General features: G+C 41.0%; 1 protein-coding gene across 3 annotated transcripts in view; it reads left to right on the top strand.

Annotated features, from left to right (window-relative positions):
- Positions 1–575: 575 nt before the first annotated feature.
- The window catches only part of abcb6b (ATP binding cassette subfamily B member 6 (LAN blood group) b), a 38,656-nt gene continuing 20,249 nt past the window's right edge, over positions 576–18,982 (top strand). For 2 of the 3 annotated variants that reach the window (XM_066641251.1, XM_066641250.1), the window contains exons 1-13: positions 576–803; positions 2,565–2,775; positions 9,724–9,816; positions 10,886–11,078; positions 12,111–12,232; positions 13,143–13,252; positions 13,338–13,403; positions 13,603–13,728; positions 13,919–13,995; positions 14,103–14,166; positions 14,909–14,994; positions 15,239–15,296; positions 15,939–16,043. In XM_066641251.1, coding sequence (XP_066497348.1) covers positions 732–803; positions 2,565–2,775; positions 9,724–9,816; positions 10,886–11,078; positions 12,111–12,232; positions 13,143–13,252; positions 13,338–13,403; positions 13,603–13,728; positions 13,919–13,995; positions 14,103–14,166; positions 14,909–14,994; positions 15,239–15,296; positions 15,939–16,043 — 1,383 coding nt within the window. In that variant the 5' untranslated portion in view covers positions 576–731. Of the gene's footprint in view, positions 804–1,604; positions 1,721–2,564; positions 2,776–9,723; positions 9,817–10,885; positions 11,079–12,110; positions 12,233–13,142; positions 13,253–13,337; positions 13,404–13,602; positions 13,729–13,918; positions 13,996–14,102; positions 14,167–14,908; positions 14,995–15,238; positions 15,297–15,938; positions 16,044–18,982 lie in introns of those variants that run through there. The other variant, XM_066641252.1, reaches the window with a different exon arrangement.

Genomic DNA, 18,982 nt, shown 5'->3' with positions numbered 1-18,982 from the left:
AGAGAGAAAGTCTGAGCCATTTCCCATTTACCAAATCAATGTTCTAATTAACCCCAAAAATATTTTAGTCATAGTATGTCAGTGCCTTTTTTAAATTCAACATTTCTCTGGGTTCTTTGACTGCATGAGGACCTTAGGCAGCAGCTGCAGTAACAGCACTTCACCACAGCGTGGCACTGTGCACATATCACTTTTATTCATACACTTAATTCCGTTAGATTTAACTGGACATTTATGGGGTAGAGAGTGAAATGAAGTCCCAAAACTCACCAAAGTGTGGCTGAATTTGTACTATTTAAGACTGGACCTGGCTGGATCCTTCCTGGTCAAAGCCTTTGACCTTCTGGACCTTTACGGAACAGGCGGGTACTAGATAACAAACCCTAGAAATGAAAGGAAAACGTACCCTGCGTTAGCCAGCTCAGTATAATCTCGTTAAGACAAATTACAGTCTGAGCTGGCCGAGCAGGTTTGTTTGGCAGAGCCAGGCTGAGTTTAAGAAAAATGTAGTTTCCTATTTTCACTTCTGCTAATGTATTAAATTCCGAAGTGCTCACATGACCACGGCGGTCGATATGACGACAACACGGCTCCAAACGCGAGCCGCTGCTGCGGGAAAACCGGAGGGTCCAGAACAGTCTGTGTGACAGAGCTCTGAGTGGCGTGACACCGATGGACAAATGATCAGAGACATGTTTGTGAGAATATGAGAAATACCCGAACTTACAGAGATGGAAAACAAGCGTTCACACAGTAAAAGGAAAGAAACTGAGACGAAGCAGAGCTTCATAGTATCTGTGGAGGTAAGAGAAGTCCTGTAGAGAGAGAGAGAGAGAGAGAGAGAGAGAGAGAGAGAGAGAGAACGAGAACGTTTGTGTATTGTCCTCCTCTGTCCACAGTTAGTTTAGATTATGTTGGTGTCCACTGATCTATGAGCAAACCTTAAGGCTGCTCTTCTGTTCATTTCTAGTCAAACAAATAAATACAGTTGAATTTGAGTTCCTAACTTGTGTTTATTGATAGTCAGAAAACATGTTATTTCTTACTAATTCAAGGAATAAGGTTTAAAAGACCGTTGGTGGGGGTGGGATTGGACGAATACTGACGTGCAGACTGACCAATTAAATGTTTACAGAGAAGGTTATCGACCAATAACGGTGGCTCTACAGTCCAGACCGTCCAATCCGAAGATTTGAGGCTACTTCACCAAGCCCCCTTCTCTCTCAAGCGAACCAATCGGAGTAGGGGAGGGCGGGACTAGTTTGTGAACGAAACGCTTCTCGAAGTTCTATGTAAGCTCTAGAAAAACAAAATCCCGGACGTTTGTGAAATTCCGCCCGGACATTTAAAAAAGAGGACATGTCCGGGTAAAAGGGGACGTCTGGTCACCCTAACTAATAGGCGTCTTGCCTGTGACGTAGATGGTGGACAACAACTCTAGAAGTTACACTTAATTTAATGCAAAATGTCGAAAAGGTGTGTTGTTTTTGGCTGCAATCATTCAATGTACAGTGGGACATCTGTGCACAAATGGCCCAAAGATCCCAAAATATCCAGAAAATGGACTAAAATTGCCAACTTTAAACAGGCACTTTGGAAAGGACCATCCGCTCACTCCGTTATCTGTAGCTCATTTCACTGGCGCTTTTCCAACAATATGGGCATGTAAGGACACCAACGAAAGGTGTTCAAGAGCCTCTGTAACATGGAGGTAAACAGGGTAAGGACACTCACTTCGCCTGTTTTAGTTGGTGTTAGTTAACGTTAGCTTGACTCGCTAAACTCGGTGGCTCAGATTATACTCGGCTACGTAGCTGCATTACGGAGGTTTATAGTGTCGGATGAATTCGAGTTCGACTTCGATCACATTTACAAGAATAACGGTACCTCTAAATTTGAGTTTAGCTTATTGCTAGGCTATTGTCATGAATAATGTTGGTTATTTAGCTAGATACTGTCATAACAGTCAGTCATAACGGTGTTTTACCGCGGCGTTGTTCAGCTGTTGTCCACCAGTGACGTCACGGTCGCGTTCAAGAATTTCCGTAGCGAGCTCGGGTTTTTCCGTCAATTTAATAAAATTGTCAGTTTTAAAGCAAATTAAGCTGCTATTTTCATTTTAATTCATACTTATATCTGTCAGTAACTAAAATAATGTGAAATATTCATGGAGGTCCATTAAGTGGTGCTTAGCCTTTAAGTGCCCCAGAGAATTACATTTTCACAAAACCATCAGCAATGGAGAAAAGATCTTTCGGCCTTAGAGGTCAAGACAGTATCTCCAAGGGACATGCACACCGTATATTCTTCTTCTGGATTCTTCTTCTAGAACAATATGGTGTCATTCGTACACGTGTACTACATAAATACAGATTCTGATCTGTCAGTCTTGTAAAATGTCAGCAATAAAAAAAAAAATAGGAACCTTTCCGTATCGTTACTCAGTAGAAATGAATGACATATCCATATGATACACACTGTTTGTTTATGTTGTTAATGTTTCTTTGCCCAAAATCTGATGCTAGTTTTTTTTTCTTTTATCATTTCCTGTCTGTTTTCTCAAGTCCAAAGATGGCAGACAACAAGAGTCTGGTCAGGTCAAAGTAGTGTCCGGGTCAACATGGAAGGATTTAAGGAGGAAAGCGGCACTGCTGATGCCGTACATGTGGCCTAGAGGGAACGGTCCCCTGCAGGTGCTGGTGCTGCTGTGTGTTGTTTTACTGGGAATGGAGCGAATCATCAATGTGTTTGTGCCCATCTACAGCAAGGACATAGGTAAAGTAAATGATCATCTGATCTCTGACAGACGTCTCTAAGCAAATCAAAGCTTCTCACTCTCAGAAAAATATTCACCTTTCATTCTGAGAAGAGAATGTAAGTCACCTTTAGGGAACACAACTGGACCATTAATCACACAAAATCACCAAGGCTAATGGGGGGAAAATGCATTATATTTATAAGTATTTTAATTAAATACCACTACTATACACTACTTCCTCATGAGAATTGTTATGACTATGTAAAGCTGCTAGTGAGCAATGGAAAAGGGAGGGTGTGATTTTAAAGGTATATTTACATGATTTGTGTCTTTAGTGAACGGTAATTTACCTGTATAATACTTTATTTCTGACAGTGTATGTAGTACATAATAGTGGCTTCATTGGTAAATGATCTCCATAAGAAAACAAAAACCCTTATATTTGTCTGGTTTGGTCATTTTTAATTTTAAAATAATAATTTACAGTGCTGGGGTGGCACGGTGGCGCAGCAGGTAGGTGTCACAGTCACATAGCTCCAGGGACCTGGAGGTTGTGGGTTCGATTCTGTGAGAAGTGTGGTGTGTTCTCCCTGTGTCTGTATGGGTTTCCTCCGGGTGACTGTCTGTGAGGAGTGTGGCGTGTTCTCCCTGTGTCTGTATGGGTTTCCTCCGGGTGACTGTCTGTGAGGAGTGTGGTGTGTTCTCTCTGTGTCTGCGTGGGTTTCCTCCGGGTGACTGTCTGTGAGGAGTGTGGTGTGTTCTCCCTGTGTCTGCATGGGTTTCCTCCGGGTGACTGTCTGTGAGGAGTGTGGTGTGTTCTCCCTGTGTCTGCGTGGGTTTCCTCCGGGTGACTGTCTGTGAGGAGTGTGGTGTGTTCTTCCTGTGTCTGCTTGGGTTTCCTCCGGGTGACTGTCTGTGAGGAGTGTGGTGTGTTCTCCCTGTGTCTGCGTGGGTTTCCTCCGGGTGACTGTCTGTGAGGAGTGTGGTGTGTTCTCCCTGTGTCTGTGTGGGTTTCCTCTGGGTGACTGTCTGTGAGGAGTGTGATGTGTTCTCCCCATGTCTGCCTGGGTTTCCTCCGGGTGACTGTCTGTGAGGAGAGTGGTGTGTTCTCTCTGTGTCTGCATGGGTTTCCTCCGGGTGACTGTCTGTGAGGAGTGTGGTGTGTTCTCCCTGTGTCTGCGTGGGTTTCCTCCAGGTTATTGTCTGAGAGGAGTGTGGTGTGTTCTCCCTGTGTATGTGTGGGTTTCCTCCGTGTGCTCCGGTTTCCTCCCACGGTCCAAACAACACACACTGGTAGCTGGATTGGCGACTCAAAAGTGTCCCTAGGTGTGAGTGTGTGTCGCCCTGTGAAGGACTGGCGCCCCCTCCAGGGTGTGTTCCCACCTTGCGCCCAGTGATTCCGTGTGGGCTCCGGACCCACAACTACCCTGGGCTGCATAAGGGTTACAGACAATGAATGAATGATTTTACAATGCAGCTTATACTGTTTCAAAAATACAAAACTATCAGACCAGTAGAAGCTGGCGAAAATAGCTAAGAATATTTTAAGAGTAATGTTCATTGTAAGTGAATAATGTCTTTCATTTTTCTGTTAAATTACCTTCTTAGACAAAGATTCTATGTCTGAATAAATAGACCCACCCCAAATAGATTCAGACCCATCTGAAATCAAACACTAGAGGGCGCCGTGTTCAAACATATCAGAGTCCCTCTTTTCTAGGAAAGATATTTTGTTTATTAAATAAGTGGTTTGCCACATGTTTGTGTAGTTATTTCCCTGTCTTTATGGCTCAGAGGTTTATGTCATGCTGCATTTTTCCTGGAAAATTACATACATTATTGTTTAATTCATTGTAAAAACCTGTTGTGTAGTAAGTGGGCAGAATGATGTATGAACCAGTGGTTCTTAGAGAGCTAGGTGGGCAGTGAATATATGTGTGTAAGCCAGCAGTGTAATTAGTGAGATGCTGGCCTTTAATAAGAATTTCTAAATAAAGAGCAAGTGGCTCTGAGTTGTTGGGGTTTCAGACATTTCTCTGCCTTCTTTCAAAACGCAGTGCAAGGCAGAACAGGAGGAAAAACTGTAGACGGTTCTCTGAGCTGGATATAATGGTGTGAGCAATAATGTGGATTTAGGCAATTGATTATTGTCTGCTGAATTATCTCCACAATTAATATAATCATAATCCAAATTCAGGGCTTTACCGCGTAGTTTGCATTTCCATTTTGACTCTTAATGCTTATATAATTGCCAGAGAAATACCAATCGGTCTGAACAGAGTGTTTATTTTCTCTTTGGTGGTAATGCAATTCCCATAAAATTACCAACTTGAATTGCTTCTAATATTATTTAATAATTCACAACAATATTAACTGTATTACGCGACGATGGCATGTAGCGCTGTTCTCCAAATGCAGTTTGCTGTAAAACTGAAATATGTCCCCACTGGCTTACCCTCCCATTTGATATTCTTGGTGGTATTTTCATGTTCATTGGCATTTTATGACTGAGTGAGTAAATACATTATAGTTTTTCTGAGTGGATGTTGTTTGTATACATAAGCAATTAACTGTTAGTAGTGGGGGCGGCATGGTGGCGCAGCAGGTAGGTGTCGCAGTCACACAGCTCCAGGGGCCTGGAGGTTGTGGGTTCCATTCCCGCTCCGGGTGACTGTCTGTGAGGAGTGTGGTGTGTTCTCCCTGTGTCCGCGTGGGTTTCCTCTGGGTGACTGTGAGGAGTGTGGTGTGTTCTCTCTGTGTCTGTGTGGGTTTCCTCCGAGTGACTGTCTGTGAGTAGTGTGGTGTGTTCTCCCTGTGTCCGTGTGGGTTTCCTCCGGGTGACTGTCTGTGAGGAGTGTGGTGTGTTCTCCCTGTGTCTGCGTGGGTTTCCTCCGGGTGACTGTCTGTGAGGAGTGTGGTGTGTTCTCCCTGTGTCTGCGTGGGTTTCCTCCGAGTGACTGTCTGTGAGGAGTGTGGTGTGTTCTCTCTGTGTCTGTGTGGGTTTCCTCCGAGTGACCGTCTGTGAGGAGTGTGGTGTGTTCTCCCTGTGTCGTGGGTTTCCTCCGGGTGCTTTTGTTTCCTCCCACAGTCCAAAAACACACGTTGGTAGGTGGATTGGCGACTCAAAAGTGTCCATAGGTGTGAGTGAATGTGTGTGTGTTTGTGTGTGTGTGTCTGTGTTGCCCTGGCGCCCCCTCCAGGGTCTATTCCTGCCTTGCGCCCAATGATTCCAGGTAGGCTCTGGACCCACTGCGACCCTGAACTGGATAAGGGTTACAGATAATGAATGAATGAATGTTAGTAGTGGAAACTTTGATTGGAAATGTTTAAATTAGAGGCAAAAGTGGCCAAACCAACACATCCTGACGAGCACAAAGACCTCAACAATGAATGAAACAGAAGAGAATGAACATATAGACATATAATCTTTGACCAGAGTGAAAGTGCTTCATATGTCTTGCCGTAACCAGAGGCCTTTTTAGAACATAGAAATCCTCCTTTTATGGTCGCAGAAAATATACACTTGATGGAGGGTGAAAGATGACTAGATTTATATGGAAACCTGACCAAGGATGATGTCTGTTTTTATGAACTAATTTAAGTCAGACCAAGCTGGTTCAGTAAGGGACATCTTTGGACATTTCTGGTCAGTCTGTGCTCAATGGGTTCAAAGAGAATGAAAGAAGAACAGTAATTTGCATAATATCCACTATTATTCAAGGCAATGCTGTATTCAATAACATCTGTTTTGGGCCCATGGTTATGATGATTAACAGGACTGAATTACAGCTTGGAAAATTATAATATGTGGTTCAGTGAATACTGGCAATCAAACTGTAGATGCTAACTTAAAAAAAAAAAAAAAAAAAAGAATAAAATATAAGAACACACGGATGGGAGCTGTGTGTGTGTGTGTGGGTTGGGGTGCTCTCAGGGTATTCTCTGTGCCCCTCCCTCCTCAGTGTTCCCAGCCCCTTGTTGTTTTGGGCCAGCTGGATGTGAGACCGGCCCCCCAAAACCCCTCGCCGAAGTCAAAGCCCTCCGCTCTCCCAAGCCAAAAAGCATCTGACTCTGACAAAGAAAACGTGGGACAAAACCCAACTATGCTAAAGCTTTCCATGGCTCAAGGCTCCATTTCAGCCCTTTTCTCTATTTACTCTCTCTCTCTCCCTCTCTCTCTCTCTCCCTCTCTCTCTACTCACATGTCACACCTCTCTCTTTCTGCACATCGTTACTCTACATTATTTTTCTCATTGATATTATCATTATATTCCCACATCCCCTTTTCCTTTCCCCGCTGCTTCAGACTGACTCAGGTTCACCTTTGTGACGTGTTGCTCTGTCCACTCTACGTTTAGAGGGCAATAGTGGGCTTTTGCCTTTGGAGACAGATGAAAGAAGCGACGGGAGAGAAGTGGGCTTTTGTGAGGTTTGGTGGGGGTGATAGGGGAGGTCACCAACCCTGCCAGTCACGATTAGGGGGCATTAGGGGCTTTTAGCAGAGTTAACACGCTGGTACAAGGGGCTTTTTGTTCACGGCCCCCTCTGCCCCATGCCAGGGCTGAAAATCAGCTCTCTCGCCATCCTAGCTAAGAAAGAGAGGGAGAGTATTTTGCTCTCGCTGTGGGGAAAATTTTCCTTTATCATTTTTTTTAATTCCTCCACCTTTTCTTCTCCCTCATTTGATTCCAAGTGCACAGTCAAAATGGCCATGAATGTAAATGAATGGGAAGGTCCGAAATCTCCTCTCTCAGCCGAGACCAAAGCCAACAGTTTTTTTTAATGCATCGTCCGAGTCTGGCTTCTCTGCACCTCTTTTTATTCAGAAGTCATACATAAGTCAGTGAGACGAGGACACGGAGTTAAACTGAGGAGTCTTTAACTGAGGTCATAGACTCAGTCTCAAGTATGATAGGGTCTGATGTTAAATAAATATTTTATTGAATCTGTGTCTGTTTCTCAGAAACCAGAGTTCAAGTGGAACTCTTGAAGTGGATGTTCTTAATGTAGCTGACATGGCCATCCATTGTGGAACCTAGGCCTCTATTCTCTACATCTGCAGGGACTACAGGAATTTTACTGCCTCTGATAGAGCAAAAAGAAACTGGACAAGCCTAGTTTTGCCGGACTGCCAGGTGTTTCTGGCATTTCAAAAACAGGAAAGCCCCAAAATACATACCCATGTCATTGGAAGGTCTGGAGAGGCTTTGGTGCTTCATATCAATGGCTTTGTTTACATGTGGTTTTTATGATGTGACTGTGTTGTACAGAAACTGCTGAGCTATGCAGAGCCAAGGCTCTGGCCAACATACATGGTGTTGCACCAAACACAGCCCCAGAAGCACACACAAACTGAGCGTGTTCCTGTCTTACTTCCTATTGTTCGTGCTGAAGAACCTACTGTTCTTTGGTTCCAGCTGGAAGCAAATTTTACTGATTCGTAATCCAGTTTATGTTGGTGGAAACGTGCCAAATGGTTCCAAATTTAGTTCATGAACTGGAATGTGAAGTACGGCTAAACTAACAACAGACGGTGTAGTAGCTCCACCTTAAGTTTTCTTGGTGAATTACTCACGCATGAGCATTTTCAACATTAGGTGCAAGTCAGTCAGGAAATTGTTACCCTTCCATTTTTTACTCTTTTTATGTAATTGTTTTGGGGCGGCACGGTGGCGCAGCAGGTAGTGTCGCAGCCACACAGCTCCAGGGGCCTGGAGGTTGTGGGTTCGATTCCCGCTCTGGGTGACTGTCTGTGAGGAGTGTGGTGTGTTCTCCCTGTGTCTGCATGGGTTTCCTCTGGGTGACTGTCTGTGAGGAGTTTGGTGTGTTCTCCCTGTGTCTGCGTCGGTTTCCTCTGGGTGACTGTCTGTGAGGAGTGTGGTGTGTTCTCCCTGTGTCTGCGTCGGTTTCCTCTGGGTGACTGTCTGTGAGGAGTGTGGTGTGTTCTCCCTGTGTCTGCGTCGGTTTCCTCTGGGTGACTGTCTGTGAGGAGTGTGGTGTGTTCTCCCTGTGTCTGCATCGGTTTCCTCTGGGTGAATGTCTGTGAGGAGCGTGGTGTGTTCTCCCTGTGTCTGCGTGGGTTTCCTCCGGGTGCTCCGGTTTCCTCCCAGTCTAAAAACACACGTTGGTAGGTGGATTGGTGACTCAAAAGTGTTGGTAGGTGTGAGTGAATGTGTGTGTCTGTGTTGCCCTGTGAAGGACTGGCGCCCCCTCCAGGGTGTATTCCTGCCTTGCGCCCAATGATTCCAGGTAGGCTCTGGACCCACCGCGATCTTGAACTGGATAAGGGTTACAGATAATGAATGAATGACTAAATGTAATTGTTTTATTGGACTTTTATGATGTTATTCTGGCTTTTAATTTAAATGTTTTTCTTCTGTAAAGCACTTTGAATTGCTCTGTTTGAAAAGTGCTCTATAAATAAACTTGCCTTGCCTTGCTCGCTAGCAGCTCTACACACAGTCATAACAATTGTCATGAGGAAGTAGTGTATAGTAGGAGCATTTTATTGAACATCTTATAAACATAATACATTTTTTCCTTATCCTTTGTGATTCTGTGTGATTTAAATTCTACACATTTTCTAGTGTATCAAGTTGCTTTAAGGGATGTATATTTCTGAGCGATTAATATTTCCAGGATATTCAATCTTTATAAAACAGCAAACACTGAAGTTAACACACATCCTGTGTTTGAAAATCATAATAAAATACAGCACTGTAACTGGGTGCTCTACAATGATCACACATTTTCATTCTAGTTAATGTAAGACATTTTTACACGTGATGTAAGAATGGATCCTTTGGATCAATTGACCCATCACCAGATGTTCACAGAGTGTAAAGAGCAGCTGATGTGGTAATGCATAAAAATGCAGACTGGAAAAAAATTGAGATACATGGTTCTCTCCATACGAGGATCTTCTGTGTAATCTAATGGATTCTTTTTACTCTTCTGTTCTACAGTGAATGCTTTATCAGAAAAGGAGAACTGGAAGGTGCTTTCAATGACAGTATGTATCTATGTTCTCCTCAAATTCCTGCAGGGTGGGGGAGCAGGTGAGCTGCAGTACACACACACACATCAAATTCTCTCTCTGCACTGCTACAAAACTCTCTGAACAATAGTGCTTCCACAGTCATTTTCCCTGTGTCTCTTGTGTAGTCTGGTGTCCCAGACAAGAAGTCGGGTCATACATCATTTCTCTACAGAAATGTACTCTTTGACTGTTTTTATAGATAATAGAAATAATAGTTTAAGTGCTGTAGTGTCTGGGCTAAGTGTATTATGTAATCTTCCGAGAGGCTGGCAGCAACTCTAGCTCACTTTAGGAAAAAAAGCTACTTTTTTTAATGGATTTTCTTCTAAGCTCTGGGCCACTGAAAGTCTCTGGATGTATTTTCTGTTAGAAGTATGCATGCTGTTCAAACCCATCCCATTGGCTGTATTTATTTGTGCTAAACATAATAACATTTTCAAAAAAGTATTAACAAAAATACAATGTTTAATTATATATTGCGTTTTGTCATTATTATAAAAATGGACTTCCAAAGAGATCAGTTATTTTACCTTGAACCTTTGAATTTGTGAAGAGCCGAGATCATCTTTATTCAAAATGTATTTCATTAAAGGTATATAAGTACGTACATTGGAAAATAAGCGATTAGCTCTCTCTGTAATGTTTGTGTACGGTATTGCTGTGCTTTGTACTGTCAGCAACAAGATGTGTACTCCTCAGCTGGCATGTGGCACCATTTAGGCAGCTGCTCTAGTCTTTTCTATAGCCATTTCCCAGTTGGCAGCCTTACATTTCTGTAATTCTTGATTTTTGAAACTTTGCAACAATTTTAAAATTCAAAAATTCATACTCATTCCTGTTCCATGGTTAAAAATGTATGAGTAAGAGCAGAGAAAACACTGAAAATGTACAAGGAATGAGTACTGTATAGGTTTGTAAACCACAGTGGAAACCACGCTCTGGGCATCATTAAACTAATAATATGATTAAGGGCTGGACAGATGGTGTTTTGTGTGAGTTGCTTGTTTGAAGTTCCTTTTTTTTTTTAATGAAGTGCTCTTGTATTTAAAGCTCTGTATCTGAAGCCTTTTCTCCTTTGTTGTTCACAGGAACGTCAGGTTTTGTCAGTAACATGCGCTCCTTCCTGTGGACACGTGTTCAGCAACACACCAGTCGCACTGTTCAGCTGCAGCTGTTCGCACATCTGCATGCTCTGTCACTTCGCTGGCATCTGGGGCGAAAGACAGGAGATGTTCTGCGCAGCATCGACCGCGGCACGTCCTCCGTCAGCAACCTATTAAAGTACAAATTCACCTCCTATGCTGCAATTCTCCACACTCTCTAATATGTACTGATGGCCCTCAGGTTCTTGTTTTGCATATTTAAAGGGGACATTCACGATTGTAATCAAAAAACATTTTTTTAAATTTAATATAAAATTCAAAGTATGTAACCTTACCATTTACTAGTTCTCCAGTCTGTTTGTGCACTGGACACCATTCTAATGTGTTAACAAACCCCCAGTGTTGATTAAAAATCGAGTAAAAAAAAAAATGGCTCAGTGAAGAATGCTAGGCTTCCTCTCTCTCTCTGCTCACAACAAAAAAAAAATAGCAAAGAGCCCTCCAAACACGGAGAATAATGCTCCATAGGTGCTTTATTCCTGCTCCATAGGTGGGTGATATTTCAGATTATTTAGGAAGAGACCCACTCTAAATATGTGTTTATTTAACTGCATGAAAGTAAACGCAGACGGAAACAACTCAAGTTATAAATGAGTTTTTTGTGGTAATTCAAACAGTGAATAAATACTTACAGAAAACTTAAACTTCAGCCAAACAGCAGTCGTTTTTCTCCTCAACGATACCATTCCACCCTAAAAGACGCAGAGCTTCTGAATTTAATCAAACCACAGAGAAAAGCAGTTCCCCACAATCATAGACATTCCATTAAGCAATTTTTTTTATAGTTCAACACTATTCATCAAAGTGATTTATTATTTTCACATTTTTCTCTATGAAATTCAACACAAAAGATGGAGATTAAAGCTGAAAGCATTAGATTAGATTCAGCTTTATTGTCATTACACAAATGCAAGTACAAGGCAATGAAATGTAGTGGAACATTGTGGTTAATAGATTGGATCAGACACATGGAGGAATCTTTTTCTCTGAGGAATCTTTGATGGATCAAAGCTGTACTGTGTCAATATAATGGAGGTTTCATAATGATAAGAGGAATCAATGAAGAAAACAACTGCTGTGTGCTGTGTTTTTATGCTGGGTTTTGCTCATTACAATCAAACACTAATAAATTCTCTCTATATTTCCTCAGCTACATTGTATTCACCATCTTGCCAACTATAGCAGACATCGTGATTGCCATTGTTTACTTTGTCTCCTATTTTAACGCCTGGTTCGGCCTCATTGTCTTCATCTGCATGTTCCTCTACCTCTGTAAGTCCATTATTGACATCTAAAGACCTGAGAAGATTATTGTTTGATGGCTAACCTATTACTTACATTATGTATTTGATTTGTTGATTAACAATGCTGTTTACTTTGAGTCATTAAGAAATTAAGAATTAAATAATGCCACATTTTATTGATTGGAAAGTGGTGAAATTTTGCACAGGTAAATCTCAGGATGAAAGGTTTGTAATAACTTTTTTGTTTAATGTCAAAATCACAAATGAAAGAATGTAGTTTTCAGATCACAAAATCTACACTTCTAGTTCTATCCCACATTACATCTACATTATAAAGAAATATAATCAATATATATTTCAATATTTTACCCACATCATTCAGCCTTAGATACATTTTAAATGAACATCCAACAACATCCTTTTTTCATACTGGCTAACAATTCCTAATATTTCTTACTGTACATTATATCAGTGCCATTTTCTCAAAAAAAAAATTTTAATTTAAGGGGCAGCGCGCTAGCGCAGCAGGTAGTTGTCGCAGTCACATAGCTCCAGGGACCTGGAGGTTGTGGGTTCAAGACCTGCTCCGGGTGACTGTCTGTGAGGAGTGTGGTGTGTTCTCCCTGCGTCTGCGTGGGTTTTCTCCGGGTGACTGTCTGTGAGGAGTGTGGTGTGTTCTCCCTGTGTCTGCGTGGGTTTCCTCCGGGTGACTGTCTGTGAGGAGTTGGTGTGTTCTCCCTGTGACTCGAAAATGTCTGTAAGTGTGAGTGTGTGTCACCCTGCAAAGGACTGGTGCCCTCTCCAGGGTGTGTTCCTGCCTTACGCCCAGTGATTCCGGGTAGGCTCCGGACCCACTGCCACCCTGAACATTCTCTTGTGGACAGTAATGGGTTTTTAGATCACAGATATCCATGTTTTTGTTGGGTGAATTTTTCCAGTGTTGACCATTGTTATCACGGAGTGGAGAACCAAGTATCGACGAGACATGAACCAGCAAGACAACAACGCCAAGTCCAGGGCAGTGGACTCTCTCCTGAACTTTGAAACGGTAAGAAACCAATTCTGTATTTCTTTCAGTTGTCTGTCAATCAAGTCTAAATGTGTAACTCAAGCTAGAATTATTATCTTTGTAGGTAAAGTACTACAATTCTGAGAGTTATGAAGTCAGTCGCTTTGAGGAAGCTATCTTAAAGTATCAGGTAAATCCTTTTCTCAAGTAAATGGAGTAGTTTCTAAATAAATGTATCCTTCCAGCATCCTAAGGATGTGTGTAACTTTTTACTGTAAAACCTGTTTCATTATTTTGAATTTATTGTACTGTATTTATATAACACTGTGAACTTTTAGTTCATGTTTATGACATGGAATGATACACATGTCCATGTTGTTTTTCTCCAGAACTCAGAGTGGAAGACAAATGCTTCTTTGGCTCTTTTGAACCAAACACAGAACCTGGTCATAGGTTGTGGCCTTTTAGCTGGATCTCTGCTCTGTGCATACTTTGTCACAGTGGATCAGTTTCAGGTTCTGCATATCTGTTCCCACCTTCACTTTAAATTAATTCCTTATGCCATTTTCTTGCCCTTTTGCCCTCCAAATCTCAGGGTCACATCTTATACTTCACTGCAGTTATTTGACTAGCATTGTTGTATAATGCTAAAAACAGTGTTTTCATACATAAATATTACCTTTGCGATTATCCTGTGATTTCTAGGTTGGAGACTATGTTCTCTTTGGGACTTACATTGTTCAACTTTACACTCCCCTCAACTGGTTTGGCACATATTACAGGTAAGGCAGTGAAGTAGTTACAGGGCTGATTTCACGGGTTCAGTGTGGACGCTAATATGGCATATGGTTCAAATATAAATATGTAAATGTCTGTTCCTTAACCCTAGGATGATTCAGACTGCGTTTGTTGACATGGAGAACATGTTTGAGCTCCTAACAGAGGAGAAAGAGGTAGGAGATGAATGTCTTACATTTATTATTATTTGGGAGTGTTATGTGTTACAAAGAGATTTTCATCTTTGCCGTTTTCCCGTACAAGAGCTTACCTTGCTGAGTCAAACTGGGAAGACTGTCTCACAGAAGAGCAGTTAAATGCGTGTGAGAAATGTGTATAGTGATTGTGTGTGGTGGTTTTTGTACATTGTCAGGTCCAAAAAAACAGGACTAAAGTGCAGTATCAGTAACAATAAAATGGCCTTGAAAAACCTGCTGAGTCTGTTGTCTATAACAGCGATGGTGATAGGAACATTTAACAAAACATCTATCAATGGCTACGTTTTTTGGGACACATCCTCTATTTGGAAGTTGAGTTTCCCGCTAGTACTTACAACACTGTAGCGGCATTTATGTGGGCTTATCTGGTAAATACAGACCATTTCCGACACAACTCAAGTCAGCATATGACCTCACTTTCTGTTATTATTTTATAAAATTAAGTCTTTGTGTTTGTCTGTGTTTGTGTTCTTTCTGGTTAGGGCTAAGCCCCTGTAGTGGGAAACCTCTCCACAAAAATCACACAACAACTGCTCCACAAGAAAAGCCTCTTTAGATCTCACTGATATGAAAAAAAATACCTGTTTCATCATTTTCCGGAATGTAGCTCTCTCTGTGTCCAGACCTGTTTGTGTGATCTTATAATGCATCCTTCATTCATCTACTTGTTTCCTCCAGCTTATGATTCTCTCCTCTGCAGGTTAAAGATGATGTAAACGCAGTAGATCTGCTCTGCACTGAAGGCAGAGTGGATTTCCAAAATGTGGTCTTTAGCTACACAGCAGGGTAAGTAAACTTTTATGTTGTTATTACTGTTGCAATCACAAACAATCAGAATTTCACTGTCCTGTGCGCTGTGGATACTATTGTTTCCAATTTCCTGCTCCTTATCTCCATGTAAATATATGTATGTTTATGCCAAAGATATTTTTTGATTGACATAGAAAGCAGACTGACTGTTATGAGTTGAAGACCAGGGATATAAACATCCATTCTTTGAAACATTAAAATTTATTTTGAATGCCTGCAGGAAGGAGACTCTTAGAAATGTGTCATTCACAGTGATGCCTGGTCAGACTGTAGCACTGGTAAGTTTCCAATTATTAAAGGATCTGTGTTGAAATAATAGAAATATAGTTAACTGTCTGCGTGCACCTAGTCAAATTAAACATTTTAAAGGAACACTAGGTAGGATTTTTTTTTTTTTTTTTTGCTGCTGGGGCTCCCCCTAGTGTTATTCATTTTACAGTTTTACAGCACTGTACAGAAATCAGTGGGGATGGGGAGGGAGGCAGGGTAGTTTTATACCCACCTTCAAAAGTTACATAGTGCAGTTTCTGCAGTGCTGAGACCAGAGTAGCAACAGTAGAGGCTCTGTTCTCCTAATTGCAGATCAATGAAGCATCAAAATGATTTTGAAGCTGTAATTTGAAGGGAAAACTACATAGTGGAAAATATTAACACATCCTCTCCTTACTTTACCTTTCACTTGTATGCATTGAATACAAGTATACACACACACACACACACACACACACACACACGTGTACATATACTCTTGCAATTTCAGTGACATGCGCACATGCAACAAGCAGAGAGATCTGGTATGGAGAAATGCTATGAGAAATTACTCATGAACACGTGCCTTTAATTTCACCTCGGAAATCTATCATGTCGATTAAAAACGTGTGTTGGGACTAAATGCTGTGTTGTTTCTGCACGTACCACAGGTTGGTCAGTCAGGGTCAGGGAAAAGCACAATCATCCGACTGCTCTTCCGTTTTTATGATGTCCAGGAGGGCTGCATCCTCATTGATGGTCAGGACATCTCAAAGGTATGTATATGTATATGGAATTTTGTGACGTGGTGGTGATCATCTAACTAGGGTCTTTTGCTCTTTAGATCAGATGTCTCCTTTGCTCTGAACATTTCTTATAGTTTCAAGTATTTTTTAAACAAGTTTTGATCAAACAAAGTATTAAGTTTTTGATCAAGGGTGTTTTTTTTAACCACTCACATTGCCAACACAAACAAGAAAGGCAACCTCTGTTTTTACATCAGTTGCAGGTTTTTATAAGTGTTTAACAATTTAAAGTGTAAATTTACACAATACTAGAAGTGAGGTCAAAACCAGAAATATCCCAAAACCTGAAAATCAGTACAGCGAGATAAACAAGTCCAAAAGGCAAACCAAAAAAACAAAACCAAGTATATCAGGCAAAATTTCAGAAAAAATAAAAGCATATTTAAGAAACAGATGGCTCAGAATTGCAGAAATAACTTTAAAAATAGGCCAACTTTGCAAATATGAAGACAAAACTGAGAGCTTGCATGAACTTTATGTAATATATTTTTCCATAAAATTACAGCTTCAAAATTATTGTGATGCTTCACTGAGATGTAATAGGGAGAACAGAGCCTACTTTTACTAAAGTGGAGATCTAAATCTAGGACTACTTTTACTGGAGTAATATTTTACCTTAGGTATCTGTACTTTAACTCAAGTGCATGGCTTGTGTACAGGGTGGGCCATTTATACACCATGGATACACCTTAATAAAATGGGAATGTTTGGTGATATTAACTTCCTGTCTACTCTATGAAAGAATAAAGTTACGTTAAAAACAAACACACCATTGTTTTTCTTGTGAAATTCCAAATAAGTTTGATGTGTCACATGACCTTCTTTCCATTGAAAAACAAAAGTTGGATCCAAAATGGCCGACTTCAAAATGGCCACCATGGTCACCACCCATCTTGAAAAGTTCCCCCCCTCCCATATACTAATGTGCCACAAACAGGAAGTTAATATCACCAACCATTCCCATTTTATTAAGGTGTATCCATATAAATGGCCCACCCTGTACTTTGTCCTCCAATGAGCAGGGTCTGCGTAACATTCAATTTTCAGACTAATTTTCCTTTTACTAATGTTCACCTAATATTCAGAGTATTAGGAGCAGAGATAAAAAGTGAGGAAATTAGAACAATGAATGAAATCCTATTCCTTTTTTTGCTAAACCAATTTGTTTTTTTGCATAAATCAAATTAAGTTTTATACCCAATTTTATATTTTCAGCTTTAGCCTCAAAAAGTCAGAAAATTGAAGGGATACATGCTACACAGACCGAGCAGCAATGTCCACATTTACACAGTCACTGCAAAAACCTGACAATCGTGTAAATGGCCTTGATTTTCCAAATTTGTCTGAAATTGATATTGTCAGATCAAATAATCAGATCAAATTTATTTGTATTGCGCTTTTTACAACATAATTCCAGTAAAGGCAAAGTTTTAACATGAATTGTAAAATATATGTGAGCAAGCCATGGGCGAGGAATATCTCCCTCAGAGTTGAGAAGGAAACCTTGGGAGGAATCAAGGCTCACACGGGTGACCTATCCTCTTCTGGTCAATCTACCTATAAATTATTGACAAAAATATAAAGACCCTATACATCACATTGTGAAGAGCAGAAATGAAAAACAAGAAAATTGGAAAAATCAATGAAATCTGTTGCCCTGTGAAGGACTGGCGCCCCCTCCAGGGTGTATTCCTGCTATGCGCCCAATGATTCCAGGTAGGCTCTGGACCCACCGCGACCCTGAACTGGATAAGGGTTACAGATAATGAATGAAATCTCTTCTTCTTTTTTAATATTCCATATGAAAGAGTGAAACGATGAAGATTTACACCCAACGTTATACTTTTCAAATTTGGCCTCAAACCTTCAGAGAATTGAATGGTGACACTTTATGCAGACGCTGAACATACTGCTAGTGAAAACACGTTTTTGTGTATGTTTTATAATGGTGAATTTGTTAAAGCAAACAGACAATAGCCTTTCACTGTTTTTAGCCATAAATCTAGTGTTTATTATTTGCCCAGACGTTTCAGAATGTTGGAGGGTTTAGAGTTTGTAGCTCACTGTGAGGTTCTACTTGAGGGTTTATGAAAAAGCTTTCAGTAATGTTTTCTGGTAATAATACTGTGCAGGAAGGTAAAGGTTCCACAGTGGGAAAAACGTGGGATCGGGTCCGAATGGATAGCAGCTTTTCTGAACAAATCAATATTTTCATTTCCTTTGCCAAAGTTCCAATTTGGTGTGTTTACTAAAGAACTGCGTAATCCATGGTTGAGCATCAGAAAGATTACGGTGTTGCCATTGGCATGGGTTTTATTAATGGTGTTATGGGTGAAAGGAACATTAGTTTGAGTTAGTAATTGCCACCCTAGCACCAGGATTTTTTTTTGTTGTTGTTCTGAAAGGCTTCTGTTGGATCGTCACTTAAATTTACACTTCACAGGGATCCTTAAACAGTAAATAAATTAAAATAAATATATTTCTATGTTCTATTCTACGTTAAAGACAATGTAGATGATCCTGGGGACCAACCCATGTTTGCTGTTTAGTTTTGTAGCACTTGTAGCCTGTTTAGTTGCATTACGTCATGCAGTCGCTCGAATTTGGAGTCTGTTCCACCTTAAGTAAGTAACCTGTAACAGCAAAATTAAGTCAGTATTACCCACAACGGAGCAGAAATAGAGCAACAACATCATTGCTTTTCCACATTCTGAGGTCTCTCCACCATCCAACTGCCTCCAGGTGCTGTTTCTCATGGCTTAGCCAGCAGCACACACAAAGGAAAGAGTCTGAGCTATTTCAGACCGAGACCCCTTAGTATTTGCCCCATTTACTCAGCCAGGGTTTTCTAGCACACAAATAGACCTGAGAGCTAGCAAATGAAGAGGAAACATTAACTCAACGTTAGA

Source organism: Hoplias malabaricus, chromosome 12 (assembly GCF_029633855.1).
Source record: "Hoplias malabaricus isolate fHopMal1 chromosome 12, fHopMal1.hap1, whole genome shotgun sequence".
Lineage (NCBI taxonomy): Eukaryota > Metazoa > Chordata > Actinopteri > Characiformes > Erythrinidae > Hoplias > Hoplias malabaricus.
The sequence above is the reverse complement of the archived record's forward strand: the minus strand, read 5'-3'. Positions and strand labels throughout refer to the sequence as shown.